At 34.7% G+C, this 11,810-nt stretch overlaps 1 protein-coding gene, 1 long non-coding RNA gene and 1 other non-coding gene across 5 annotated transcripts; 2 read left to right on the forward strand and 1 right to left on the reverse strand.

The window, feature by feature from the left end:
• The first annotated feature begins 44 nt into the window (after positions 1 to 44).
• Positions 45 to 3,400, forward strand: LOC125186814. Of its 3 annotated transcripts, none has more exons than XR_007170510.1 (4): positions 45 to 134; positions 2,129 to 2,206; positions 2,672 to 2,837; positions 3,239 to 3,400. It is a non-coding gene; the product is annotated as an uncharacterized LOC125186814 (long non-coding RNA). The 3 variants fall into 3 exon arrangements; XR_007170511.1 differs by lacking the exon at positions 45 to 134 and adding an exon at positions 183 to 2,033; XR_007170509.1 differs by lacking the exon at positions 45 to 134 and having other exon boundaries at positions 201 to 2,206.
• On the forward strand, positions 615 to 727 carry LOC125191450. The gene has a single exon (XR_007171133.1). It is a non-coding gene; the product is annotated as a small nucleolar RNA snoR103 (small nucleolar RNA).
• A 1,217-nt stretch (positions 3,401 to 4,617) lies between the features above and the next one.
• LOC125189533 (probable cysteine desulfurase) lies at positions 4,618 to 9,214 on the reverse strand. The gene is made up of 5 exons (XM_048086804.1): positions 8,860 to 9,214; positions 7,768 to 8,269; positions 7,429 to 7,630; positions 6,185 to 6,604; positions 4,618 to 5,032 (listed from the first exon to the last, which is right to left on the reverse strand). The coding sequence occupies exons 1-5, from the start codon at positions 9,212 to 9,214 to the stop codon at positions 4,655 to 4,657; spliced, it is 1,857 nt and encodes a 618-aa protein (XP_047942761.1). The 3' UTR covers positions 4,618 to 4,654.
• Positions 9,215 to 11,810: the final 2,596 nt, after the last annotated feature.

Genomic DNA, 11,810 nt, shown 5'->3' on the forward strand with positions numbered 1-11,810 from the left:
TCAGTCATCGTGGAGAAGGGTTTTTTTTTTTAATCTCTTCAATGATTTTGACTGCATTCCTAGCTGAGTATTCGGCCCGCATTTTGATTCCTCTGCAGCGTGGTCCGATCTTCCCCTGCTGCTTCTCCTTGGCGGTAACGCTGCATCTTCGCTCACTTCCGTCAACGTCGTTTTTTAGCTATTCATTATCAGATCTAGGGTTGTTTTATCTGTTCATAATGCATTTTTCGAAATAAAGTTGTTTTACGGTGTGTATCTTGGTTTAGTTAATTTTAATTGTTCTGATTATCTGTGAATTGTTACGCGTGATATTTTCGTATCTTGATAAATTTGTTTAATAAACTGATTTAATCGAATAATGCGCGCCAGAATGTTCAAAAATTATTCTTTTCAGAATTTATGTTAGTATTTATCCATCATGATGATGGTTTCAAATAAGATGCGAATGTGCATGTGAAAATATGTGTTTAGAGCTTACTTGAAGTTGCAATGTTAAATTAATAGTCCTTTGCAAGTTACACATTTTTTTTCTGCGCGTTTATATAATAAAGAGTTCATATATTCTTAAAAATAAGTCCGTCTTTTCAAATTCTTGTCCTAATTCTTGGCAGTGCACTTAAGGAGTGTGTTTGCTGTAAATATGGACGTAAATCTATATGTAGGCTTTATGTGGAAGACTGGCTGTGCAAGAAGAACTGCTTGTCCATAAAGAAACCTATGGATATGATACTTTGTATTTAGCTTGAAATTCTTGTCCTAATTCTTGGCAGTGCACTTAAGTAGTGTATTTGCTGTAAACATGGACGTAAATCAATATGTGGGCATAAGATGGATGTGCAAGGAGCGGCATATCCATAAAGAAACCTATGGTCTATGGATATGATACTTGGTATTTTTATCTTGAAATTCTTGTCCTAATTCTTGGCATTGCACTTAAGGAGTGTGGTTGCTGTAAACATGGACATAAATCAATATGTGGGCTTTAGGTGGATGACTGGATGTGCAAAGAAGAACTGCATGTCTTTAAAGAAACCTATGGATATGATACTTGGTGTTTTTAGCTTGAAATTCTTGTCCTAATTCGAGGCAGTACACTTAAGTAGTTTGTTTGCTGTAAACATGGACATAAATCAATATGTGGGGTTAAGATGGATGTGCACGGAGCAGCATGTCTATAAAGAAACGTTTGGATATGATATGGTATTTTAGCTTGAAATTGTTGACCTAAGCAGACACTAAAAAAAATGCTAATAAGTGACAGAATTAGTGACAGCTGCCGTTAGCTCTTCTACTAGTGACATATGAAGGACGGAAAATCCTCAGTCACTAATTAGTAACAGATTATTCCGTCACTAATACAAACTTACCATGGTGGCTGCATATGTTTTCCATCATTGGGTGGGTTAGTAACTTTAGTGACAGAAAATTCCATCACTAACGTTTTTTACTGAAAAGTTTTGTATTGACGGATCTGCCGATACTTCATCTGTCTCTAATCCTGTTTAGTGAACAAATTTTGCTAATTAGTGACGTAATTATCAGTCACTAAATTGCGAGTTTTTTGTAGTGAAAGTAATGAACAAAACAGATATTAAATAAATAGGAACTGTATAAACCAAAGTCGTTACTAACACATCCTTAGAATTCTATGAGTTTAGTTACATATGATTGAATAAACTAAAAACATAGATTGTAGGGAAAACATAGAAAATATAAGAACTAAAACAATAGAACCCAAAGGTTGATTCTTGTAGTCTTGATCTTCTCTTGAATCCACACCTTGGATCTTGTTGAACGGTGGAAGGAACTCTCAAATATTATGTTTTGAAAATTATTTAGCAAAAGGTTCCTTTGGTGAAAGTATGGTAAGTCTTGGAGAGAAAATAGGGCAAATCTGTGCGCCGCATTTTCCCAGCAGGCCACTGCACTTTGTTCAACGGTCGCTGCAAATCATCCCGATCTCATAGCTTCTGTCTCTCGATTAGCGAATGCTGGCAATCACTCCAATCTTTGAAGCTACCTCTGTTCAGGAGGTTTATTACGGAATTCATTGATGAAAAAGACAAGGAGAATTGGCAGATTGTGAAGCTACATGCTAATTCTGACCATGCGCTTTTATTTCAAGCAGATGTCCTACTTGTGAAGGGAGAGAAAAACGCTGATAAAATTTGGAAAATTTTACAGCAATTCACCTCGATTGCCTCAGGTGTGTTCTTAACATATGCTTCAATATAAGTTTTCTTGAAATCTGTATCCCTAGCCAAGCACACTTCTGGAATGTAAATAAATTGGCCAACACAATCAATTAGGTGTAAGGTGCCCATGTTACTTTTAAGGCCACTAAAATCCTCTCTCTGATGTGGAACAGGTTGAATGATTTCAGTAATATCTGTCATCTACATAAACTGTCTCAAAATTAAAGCAATTTTCTTTTGTTATTCTTTTGTTTGTTTAAGTTTATCTTCGTGTGTAAAGTAGAGTCCTAGGGTAGTTGGATTTTAGTTCCACTGGGAATTAGAGAGGGGCTTTTGTTTTATTCATATTGAATAATCCTGCAAGCGTGGAGAGTTGTAAAGGGTTTGTCCCTTTTGCTTGTTACTTTCCTCATTTCTTGGCCTTGTGTTAGATTTGTAGTGCTTTTGAAGTTAATCATATCTCACTTATTATGCAGACTCAAATCATTAGTGATGAGACATGGAAGTTAATAGATGGAATTTGGGATGAAAGGGTTGAGGAAATAAGGAATGAAGCCTCTATAGAAATCGAAGAAGAGAAAGAGAGACCAGGGCTTTTGATGGCCAGCCACTTCCTATAAGACTAAAATTCTATTTTGTCAGGTAAGCTTATTTTATTCTCAACTTTTATCATTTGCTATATCTCAAAAATCATAAGATGACCAGCATAAACTGAAAATAATAATGTTGGTCATAGAATGCTTTCAATTGTAAGACTTCCTATGTCTTCACCTAGATTCGTTGTTTTGTTATCCATTTGCCATTTGCCATTTGCTGGAATCGGTTTTGTATTCTTCCTTACCTCGGTTCATGTTGTGCTCTCACTAAGGTGTAAAATATTTGCGGTGTGGGACTAGTTAGAGAAACTTATCATATAACGTTCAATCCCAATTAGGATAATGTTGAAAGCTGCAGATTTGCAGTGAATGTTTCTCTTGTTTGTTGTTGCACGTAAATTTTGGTTGGTGCAGATTTTCTTATGTGGTTTTTGGCTACTTTTGCAGGAGATATCTTTGGTGAAGAAGATGGTCGATCCTGCTTGATATGTTTGATTGAGTTTAGATTTAGGGAATTTTGGAAAATACAGCTTAGATGAGAAAAGTAAAATTATGTGATGCAGAGTTTAACATGATCCAACATGAATATGAAAAGAAATCATTGTCAAATAGATACTCCCTCCGTTCCTAAAAAATATGTCACTTATTTCCTTTTTCGTCCGTTCAGAAAATTTGTCACCTTTCATTTTCACCATTTCTTTGTAGTGGACCCCACATTCCGCTAATTCATTCATAACTCATATTTTATTTTAAAACTAATACTCCTTCAGTCCCGCTTAAGATGATACGTTTTCCTTTTTAGTTTGTCCCAACTAAGATGACACATTTTCTTTTTTAGTAACTTTCTCTTTTCAATTAATACATTCAACCATTTTTTCTCACTCTGTCAAAATATCCATATTTCTTTATCTTTCTACTTTAATACTTATACTCACATTCTATCTCTCCAATTAAACACTTTAACTAATAACTTCTAAAATCTTGTGCCGGCTAAGCAATGTGTCATCTTAGCCGAGACAGAGAGAAAATATAAAAGTAGTACTTACATCCATTAAAATTTTCAAACTCACTTTCTATTTTCTTCTTGCGCAAGGCAATTTGGTGACCTATTTTGGTTGGGATCCAAATGATGGAATATGGCGTTGCTTACAATAGATTTCAACGAAAGCTGCTGACAGACATTTGAGACATTTTTATTTTGGCATAGGAATTTACGAAGTAATGTTTAGTTAATTAAATTATTAATAGTAAAATAAAAAAAATAGAGAGAATAAAGTAAGAGAAAGAATAAAAGTAAGAAGATAAAAGGATAAGATAGGAGAGAATAGAAGGTTAATTATTGCAAAAATAAAAAATTATTTCACTTGGGCTATGATGTGCTAAAAATATTGCAGAAACTCTAGTCAAGTTGGGACGACATTCATCACGCCTCCTTCTACATCAAAAAACACGTTCTATTTTTATGGGTAAAAAATAAAACAACAGCAAACAATATATATTATGAAGGATTACCGACGCCGTTTTCCACCGGTATGCCTCACATAATATTGAAACAAGAGAATTTCTTTTAAAAGTTATTTAGCCACTAGTCCCTATTTACCTATTTCCCACTAAATTATTCGTCAAATTTTGGATTAATTACTAGAGGACATGTGTATCTGTAAATAAAATAAAAATATTGCAGATGAAATGATATTTTAAATTTATTTTTAAATTAGTAGTACTATTAAATTGTGAGCTACGTAACTTCTTTTTTTTTCAAGAGTTCTATGACTACAGTTTTGTTTATAATTTTTTTTTGTATTAATTATATTTATTTTGTAGTGATACCTAAGTTCTAACCATGGATATTTCAGTACTTATCTAAACTCTAAAAGGCACAAGATTCATATCTATCTCTTGTGGAGTTTCTCTGTGGGGTGGAAATTTGGGTAGAAGGGAGGCCACTTTCTTTGCGGTTTCCATGTAGTTCTTGTATCTCAAGGCCACATCTTGTTTCACATTGTGTTCCGTGTTTAATGCCATGATCATTCTGGCTAAAGATGAGCTATATTGATCTTTGTGTGAATTTTTCTTGAAAGTCCAAGTCCCCTTTGTCCAGTTGATATGGTAACACGACAGGAATCTCTGGCCGTACATTGCTATGAATTCGATGGCTCCTAGAATGAAGTCCACTTCTTCCTCCGACATGTAATATGGGAAGCTCACTCTTGTCCATCCGGGCTTTATTCCAACATATCCCTACATGAGAGAGAGAGCACATTATATATGTATATATCTTAGGATCGCATACTGCTCTACTGTATATTAGTTTGATATTGTCAACTTTGGGCCAAACTCGCACATATTTGTTTTTAGATCTCTGTCAATGAACTCAAACTAATTGGGTTGGACATCACGTATACTCCCTTCATTCCATAGTAGTGGAGGCGTTTCTTTTCAGCACGCGATTTAAAAGAAATTGTGTTAAATGAGTTAAGTAAAGAAAGAATAATTTAAAGTAGGAAATGAAAAAGGTAGAGACACGAAGAGAGAATGAAATAAGATAGAATAAAGTAAGTGAGGAGAAATGTGTTGGCTTTTACTAAAAATGGAAATGACTCCACTACTATGGAATGTACCAAAACGACAAAATGAGTCCCCTACTATGAAACGGAAGGAGTATTTTACTTCTATCTTTCCTCATTCCCCGATGTTGATATGAATTTGCAACTCAACAAACCTTCCTTTAAACTGAGACCACATTTGGAACGTAGTCGACACGTCCGGTCATTACAGGTCCGACTCTACCCCGAGTCATCCTGGGCCCGACTTCAACCCGAGTCCCCTATCCAAGCCGCCTAAACTCTGATATCATGCCACTTGTTAGGCACGTTGACTACACATTAGTTTAATATAATTCGTTTTTGACAAACCCGTTCGGATTTGTTTTTGGTCTCACTTCCAAAATGTCTCAAACCGATTGGAGTACAATAACTTATATTTCATCCCTCCCATAAAAAAATGTGCACTTTCCATTTTTCGTTCGTCCCATAAAAATAAGGAATTTCCATTTATGGGAAGTTATCTCAATTTATTACTCATATATATCAAATTATTTACAACTTAAACCACTATTAAAACACAAATAATAGTGGGAATCCCACTATCTACTAACACTACTTTAAGTACCTCTCTCCTCCTCTCTCATACTTTATCAATTTTGTCTTGATTCCCATATCATATGCGCGTATTTTTATATGACACGGAGAGAAGTATATTAATTATTGCTTCCAACTTCCTTCGTTCTCCAGGTTTGCAAGCCAACAATATAAGACTTCATTAATTATTATAAGACTGGAAAATCATGGTTCTCCAAATGAAAAACATAGACTAAATGAGTAATTAAATCACCTCTTTGATGAAGGATCTCATGGCAAGCGAGTGGTGCTCTTCAAGATTGAGTAAAGTGTGGGCGTAGGAGCCGGCACAGGTGCAGCCTCCGCGGGCTTGAATGCCGAAGAGGTCATTAAGAAGCTTCGCGACGAAAGAGCCATTGAGAGGCTTGCCTCTGCTCTTGCTTGGGGATGAAGAATGTATGAGGAAAGATAAGATGGCTTGTCTCTTCACATGAGTGTTGCCTAATATCACAATGTTGGGATTGCGAATCAATCGTTGCACTGCTTTCTCAATGTGTGTCTTCTCTAACATCTCTATGGCTTTATAACCAATGAATTCTTTGATCCAAAAAGCTAAGCCAGCTCTTACTTTTTGGATGTTTTGTGGAGTTCCAGCGTCTTCTCTTTCTTCTATATCGTCTAGGTATAGGGTGTCCTGATTCACAAAAATGCATGCTACAATTATTTTGCCAAGGTGATTAAATTATTAATTAATAGGCTACTACCCACTTTATAGTTTATATGCGTATCTATAATAGTATTGGTCACTTACTAATTAAAAAAGTACGTGCTACCTAAAAAAAATGGTTAACTGCGCAATAAATGATACTACTAGTGACACATTTCAGTTCAAAATTTTCAATCTTGAGTGATATTAGGATCTCTTACTATTATAATAATAATACATTCAAATTTCTATAATAGAGAAAATAGCTAAATAAATCACGATTTTTTTTTGTCAAATTCTGGTTTGTTCATACTTTTCAAAATTAAAATGATAAATCACCAGGTTTAAGAATTTTGCAGTCATCTGAATATGTCTTTTCTCCGATGAAATCAGCGGAGATGTGACAATCGGATTTATCTACATCGAAAAAACAACGATAACACATAACAACGTCGTGTGGTTTAATTAGAAATAATGGTGGGATGATTGCCACATCATCGAGGGATTCATCGGAAAATCCATGTATAAAATAATTGCAAACTTATGAAACTTGGTCATTATCGTTCTAGTTTTGAAAGGTATAGAACAAACCAGACATTGACTATTTTTTTGTGATTTATTACAAAATTGATCCTTTTTAAATAAATAATTATAAAATAGTGAAACTAATACTCTCCATCCTCCACATCCAAAAAAAGATTTCATTATTCTATTTTCATTCATCCAAAAAAATCCAACCAAATTATTTCAGTGGGAGTAATAGATTGTGGATGCGGCTGCAAAATCATAATTCAATATAAGAAAACAGTTACCTGTTCACTCAAATTATTGACAAAATCAACAGTTCCACCTCCACAAGTAGATGGAGGTGATGAACCAAGACGGTAAAGAATCTTGCTCATCAATAGTATTCCCGGTGTACCTGGACCTCCCAAAAACTTATGTGGGCTCAAGAATATTGCATCGTATCCATCTGTTTTGCTCGATCTCATATCAATCTTTGTATACGGTCCACTGCATCAAACATACATAATTCATAAAATAAAATAGTAACCACAGTGATTAATATATGATGCCCAAGGTTTTAGGGTCGAATCCACCTTTAAAATTATAGTAATCCATGAAAAAGTTGGTTAGGATGAATAATTGACCTGGCAGCAAAGTCGAAACACGCGAACGCTCCGTATTGGTGGAGGAGGCAGGCGATGGCGCGGGTGTCGGTAACGATTCCTGTGACATTGCTACAAGCCGAAAAAGAGCCGAGCATTTGGCGATTTTGATTCTTGTAGAGACTAAGGTTGTTGGCCAGAGCCTCCATGTCGATGTGTCCGTGGCGGTCGAGGGCGATCTCTACCACCTCGGCGAGGCTTTGCCGCCAGGAGAGAAGGTTGGAGTGGTGCTCATAGGGCCCCACGAAGACCACCCATCTCTCTTTGTCGCTTAAGCATTTCAAAACGCTCTCCCTTAGAATGGAAGGAACGGCGATTCCCATAACTTCTTGGAGGCGTTTGATCGCAGCCGTGGAGCCCGACCCACAGAATATTATGGCGTCTTCTTCTCCGCCTCCTAAGCATCTCTTCACGTAGCTTTTCGCGTTGAGCACCATCTTTGTGGTGTGGTATCCGACATAGCTGTCGCTCGTGTGAGTGTTGCCTAATCATTAAAACAACTCATTTTGCTTTCAAATATGTATACCACTTCCTATGAAAAATAGTTATGTTTTCTTTTTCTAAGATGGCTATTAAAATTAGTTTCTATTTTTTTTATTACTATCAGTCTATGTTCCACTTTCCACTAATAATATGTTAACAACTGTTATTTTTATACTTTATCAACTTTAGATTAAAACTCGTTTGATCCACTGTATTAATATAAAGTAAATTTTTTTATAAATGAATGTAATATTATCATATCATATTAATATAGTAATATTATCTCATGACGTGATATAAATGAATTCCACCATGAAATTTAAAGTGTCCTATATTTACAATTTTGTACAAATAATTACTATATATATCACTAAGCTAACAATTCAAAATTATCTTCTCCCACTATTGAATTTACATTTGCATAAGTAGTTACTATCTAACACTAAGATAATAATTTAAAATTATGGACTCTAACTTTGTGTTAGTGAACCCTAATTATCTACCCTAATCTTGTATTTGCAACCATAAAGAATTCACTCTCATTGATTAATCAAGATTTTATAATCTATCCATGATTATTGATGTACTTACCATAGAAGGGAAGTAATTTGGTTGTAACATAGTTCTCAATGTAGTGGAGGGGGCGACCGGAAGCAGTGTGATCGGCGTAAGTGAGGTGGCGCCGACCAAAGGGAGTTTTGAATTCGGCCGTGGCGCCAATAATTTGAGAGCGCAACCAACTAACTTTCTTCTTAGTGGAGTCGTTGGTCTTAGGCACACCTCTTCCAACTACATGAAATGGAATATTCTCATGGCTGACTATGTCATCACAATGATGATGATCAAGAGCATCATTCATGAAGTTGGTGATGTCTTGATCATCATTTAGGGAAGTTTCATAAATTGGAGCAAGATGATGAAGTTCAAATTTCATTTGCATGGTCATGGTTCGAATTTTGTGAATAACTAATTTGTTGAATGTGTGGATGTGTAGAAGTTTGGTATTTGCTTGTGTATTTAAAGAAATGACAAATAGTATATAGAAAGTATTAATAGAGTCTTTCGTGTTTTAAAATAATATTGATAGGTGACCCCTAAGACCATAGGAATTAGGTTAAGAAGAAATTGAATACTTGTTCCAACTCGAAAGCGTGCGTAGCCGTCTAATGACATAAATTTGTAACAGAAATATTATTTGAATTCAACTCATATTTAATGGTACTATTGATTTTTTGGTGGGTATTTGAATTTGAAATACTAACCATATTCTTAGAGGCTTTTAAAAGTTGATGCATGATAAATTGCAAAATTTATATTCCTATCTTCGAATTTCAACCTAAACTTACAATCATTGTTTGTTTCGAAATCTTTCTTACACATGAAATTTAATATATACTTATATAATATTTGAATTCAACTCATATTTAATGGTACTATTGATTTTTTTGGTGGGTATTTGATCTGAATATTACCATCTTACAGGTTTTTAAAAGGTGATGCATGATAAATTGCAAAATTTATATTCCTATTTTCGAATTTCAACCTAAACTTACAATCATTGATTGTAACGAAATCTTTCTTACACGTGAAATTTAATATACTTATATAGGGTTTTATTAGGTTGCTAAGTGTATCTTAAATATATAATTACTGCTCTCTGTTCTACGGCAGTTGAATCATTTCATTTTTCTGTACTCATTTAAAAATAATAATATGAATTATTTTCTTTTTAGTCGGTCTCTGAAAAGTATGAACTTTCTAATTTTAGAAACTCCTGAGATTCATTCTCTACTAACAATATTTAAAAAAAAATTCTTTCTATCTCTTTCTTACTTTTTCAATTACGCGTAAAACTCATGCCGAACTAAATGTTCATACTTTTTGGGAACAGAGGGAGTAATAAATAGTTATAGTGGAGAAAGAGATAAAAAAAGTAAAGTAAAAAAAAAAGAATAATGCAGATAAGAGTATTCTCTATATTATTCTCTCTCTTACTTTTCTCTTTATTCACTTTAACTATTTACATGAGTGCAGAAAATTAAATGACTCTACTACTATTGAACGGAGAGAGTACTATATCTAGTCCATCTGATTTGAAAACAAACGGCTAAGATCAATTTTCACGTGATGTCAACAAGCTCTTGTAACGATGTCAACTAGGATATACTGATGTCAACTCGTGTGCATATAATGTCAATCAAGAGTATTAATGAAAATTGGATTTTCAATATTTTCAATAGTCAGACTCATGCCAACAATAGTACATATAATGTCAATCATATACATGTCCAATTTCAACAAATTTAGTTGACATATTCAAGGCACTGGGTTTACACCGGTTCACGTCGCGAGAATCACCAAAATTGTCATATATAAAAAATTAAGAAAATGCCTTTATTAAATTAATTAATATAAAACGAATTTCCACGTGACACAACAAGATACCACAATATTTTTTAGATTTAATGGGTAGGAATTGGTCATAGACTCGTAACTAGATACCACAATATTTTTTAGATTTAATGGGTAGGAATTGGTCATAGACTCGTAATTATTAATTAACAAATACTAGTTATCAATTAATCACGTTACATACATGTGTAATTCATATTTATAACTTAGCCTCAATTATAACGAATATTTATCACTTTATTCAATCTTATTAAAATGTGAGTGAACCCCACAAGCTTCAAAGGTTCTCTGTCCCACTTGTCACAAATTTGAAAAAGTGTTCATATTTTAATTTAAATAAATCACCGGTTTTTTATTGGACCGATCATACCGGTTGATTTTATTCGTCTAAATCGGATTAACAGTTTCTAAGAGTGTACGGACCGGACAATCTTCCGGTTTGCCGTTGGGCCAAATGATCCATTTTTAAAACAAAAGGATAACTAAGAGCATCCACATTCGTGCTTTTAGCTAAGAGCACGAAAGTGGGCCTAAACCCACTTTTACTTCTTGTCCTTAGCTAAGAGCACAACACCCACATTCATGCTCTTCCGCAAGGACAAGCTCAAGGGTTCCACCATTCTATTATTCAATTTAAATACTTCAATTCCTAAAAATATTTCTACATTATAAAAATACATTAAAAAATAAAAATTACATAATTAAATTCCTAAAAAATAAAAATTACATAATTAAAATCTTAAAAAATAAAAATACATAATTAAAATCCTACGAATTAAAAATTACACACGTGGAAGACTAGTCCTCTATCCCCATTTGCCTCTTGAGACCCCAAATCATTCCCTCATGTGTTGCAAGTTGCTCCGGAGTCATCTTAGACGTATCGTTCAAATAGAGTTGACCCAAGAGGGGAGTTGCTTGCTCCCGCCCAATCCGGGTTCAGGTGCCCACCCTAACCTGGAGGCATTTTGGTCGTCCACCGTGTAAGGGCGGTATCCCACCGCAACTTGCGAACCTTGGGTTTGAGGAGGGGCCGTAAATTGTGTTTCCGGACTAGGAAATGAGTCGGAGTTGAACCAATCGTGGTTCCAACCGCGATGCCGGAGGGGTGATCTCCGAAACTGGACATT

The sequence above is a fragment of the Salvia hispanica genome, chromosome 5 (assembly GCF_023119035.1).
Source record: "Salvia hispanica cultivar TCC Black 2014 chromosome 5, UniMelb_Shisp_WGS_1.0, whole genome shotgun sequence".
NCBI lineage: Eukaryota > Viridiplantae > Streptophyta > Magnoliopsida > Lamiales > Lamiaceae > Salvia > Salvia hispanica.

What these genes read in the sequence shown, in the direction of transcription:
- LOC125189533 (XM_048086804.1), bottom strand. Translation starts at nt 9,214, where the DNA reads ATGACCATGCAAATGAAATTTGAACTTCATCATCTTGCTCCAATTTAT. An exon ending in CAAATTACTTCCCTTCTATG is followed by an intron (nt 8,270 to 8,859) that starts GTAAGTACATCA and finishes TTTAATGATTAG; the next exon opens with GCAACACTCACACGAGCGAC. An exon ending in TGTTTCGACTTTGCTGCCAG is followed by an intron (nt 7,631 to 7,767) that starts GTCAATTATTCA and finishes TGTTTGATGCAG; the next exon opens with TGGACCGTATACAAAGATTG.